Genomic DNA, 2,031 nt, shown 5'->3' with positions numbered 1-2,031 from the left:
GGAAGTGTGAGATGATTGTACCAAGGCCCTAGCAGAGGAGGCTATTTCCTCAGGCTCGGAGCAAAATCTAAAATTATGGGGCAGGGTCATGCAGGCTCTGAAAAAGGAACAGCAAGTTCAGCAGGAGCAGAGAAAGTGGAAGGCCACCCAGGACTGTTTTCAGGAGGAGCCCCGGCAGGGTGCGGACGATCGTGGGTCCACTGAGTGTGGGGATTTGCAGCCGCGGGAGCGCTCTTCATGGCTCCCGAGCCCAGGCACCCCTACTACGGGGAAAAAATGGTCATTTTGGGACGGGCTGCTAGAGGAAGTGTGAGGTGCAGCCTTTAGCTCGGAGGTGCGGAGTGCAGCCGTTGACTCGGAGGCGCAGGGCGCCACTATTGACTTGGAGGCGCGAGGTGCTGCGCCAGGGGTTGAGCTGCTGGGCTCCCAACCGGCCGCGGCCAACAGCTGCCACCTCCAGCGGCCGCGCCTATGCAGGGCCAGTGGGCAGCCTGGGCAGCGCAGGGCGGCCGGACCCTTCCATGGGCTGGTGGCAAGCGGAGCCAGGCAGCGCGGTACCGATGTCAGGGCAATGCATCGCACCAGGGAGAAGGGCTGTGCGGGGTGGCGGGAATCCTGCCCCACCGCCCTCCTCAGCAGCAGCGGCCGGGCCATGCTTGGGGTGCTGACAGAAAACGGGCAGCAGCGGCCCGGCGTCCAGGGTGCTGCTGTTATCAAGCGCTTCTCTGGCTTTGGAAACACCATCACTTCATCTAGAAAAGATGAAGTGCCCAACTGCATCATCAGTGCTGCATCAAAGCAAGGTTTTGCTATCTACATAGATGATTCAGAAGATAAAGAAAACTACAGCTGCCAAGTGTCTGAAGAGCTGGAATTAAGCCACTGTGAACTGGATACCAGTGCAATGACATCCAGTATTCATCAGCTGCTGGATCTGAGTTCAGGCTCTCCTATGGTAGTGGAAGATGTTGTAACTCTGGCTGTGGGAGAGTATGCAGAAGACATTTATCAGTACCTCCAAGAGGCAGAAGTAAGATTTAGGCCCAAGCCCTATTACATGAGGAAGCAGCCAGATATCACAACAGGAATGTGTGCTATCCTGGTAGACCAGCTGGTGGAAGTAGGGGAAGAGTATAAACTTCGGACAGAGACATTGTACTTGGCAGTGAACTTCCTGGACAGGTTTCGTTCCTGCATGTCTGCTCTCAGAGGGAAGTTACAGCTTGTGGGAACAGCAGCAATTCTTCTGGCTGCGAAGTATGAAGAGATCTACCCACCAGATGTGGATGAATTTGTCTATAAAACAGATGATACCTACACAAAGAAGCAGCTGCTAAGAATGGAAAACTTGCTTCTCAAAGTGCTGGGTTTTGACCTAACAGCCCCAACCGTCAGCCAGTTTCTCCTTCAGTATACTCAGAGATGTGGAATCTGTATGAGGACAGAGAACATTGCAAGGTATCTTGCAGAGCTGAGTCTCCTTCAAGTTGATCCTCTTCTGAAGTACCTTCCTTCACAAATTGCTGCAGCAGGCTACTGTTTAGCAAACTATACAGTGAACAGATCTTTCTGGCCAGAAGAACACCTTAACATCGTGACACTGGGCTGCCGGGGCACTAGAGGAAGGCCCACAAGTCATGATTAAAAATGAGTTAGGAGAATGGGAAACGGGTTGGAGGCTGGTATTCACAGGGTGAGGGTACGCAGCCGTTAAGAAAAATAGTAAAATTAAATGGTGCCCACTTAAGTCGATAAAACCGGACCTTCAGGGCAAAAACTAATGAAATTCGTAAAGCTTGTTTTGCAGGACTGAATCCTCAGATGCCCCCGCGGCCCGTATACCCCACTTCCTAAAGGCTGTGATGAATCATCAAGCAGCCCGATGGCAGACCGTACTGGGGTCGTGAAAAACTCAGTGACTGAACTAAAGGAGAGGCCGTCGCAGAGAAGGACTGGGGGAAAAAGCTCAACAAAAATGTTATCAGTCATGGTTCACATAAATGTTGTTTTTGAAAGTCTTGTTTTAAGTGG

The 2,031-nt window shown here is 52.0% G+C and overlaps 1 protein-coding gene across 1 annotated transcript; it reads left to right on the top strand.

Annotated features, from left to right (window-relative positions):
• The first annotated feature begins 571 nt into the window (after positions 1 to 571).
• On the top strand, positions 572 to 1,645 carry LOC118685144 (cyclin-A1-like). Its single transcript, XM_036380567.1, has one exon. The coding sequence runs from the start codon at positions 572 to 574 to the stop codon at positions 1,643 to 1,645; it is 1,074 nt and encodes a 357-aa protein (XP_036236460.1).
• Positions 1,646 to 2,031: the final 386 nt, after the last annotated feature.

This window comes from Molothrus ater, chromosome 2, assembly GCF_012460135.2.
Source record: "Molothrus ater isolate BHLD 08-10-18 breed brown headed cowbird chromosome 2, BPBGC_Mater_1.1, whole genome shotgun sequence".
Taxonomy (NCBI): domain Eukaryota; kingdom Metazoa; phylum Chordata; class Aves; order Passeriformes; family Icteridae; genus Molothrus; species Molothrus ater.
Note: the sequence above shows the minus strand (reverse complement) of the source record. Positions and strands in the feature narration are given on the sequence as shown.

Coding starts and splice junctions, on each gene's coding strand:
- LOC118685144 (XM_036380567.1), top strand. CDS start 572: ATGCATCGCACCAGGGAGAAGGGCTGTGCGGGGTGGCGGGAATCCTGC.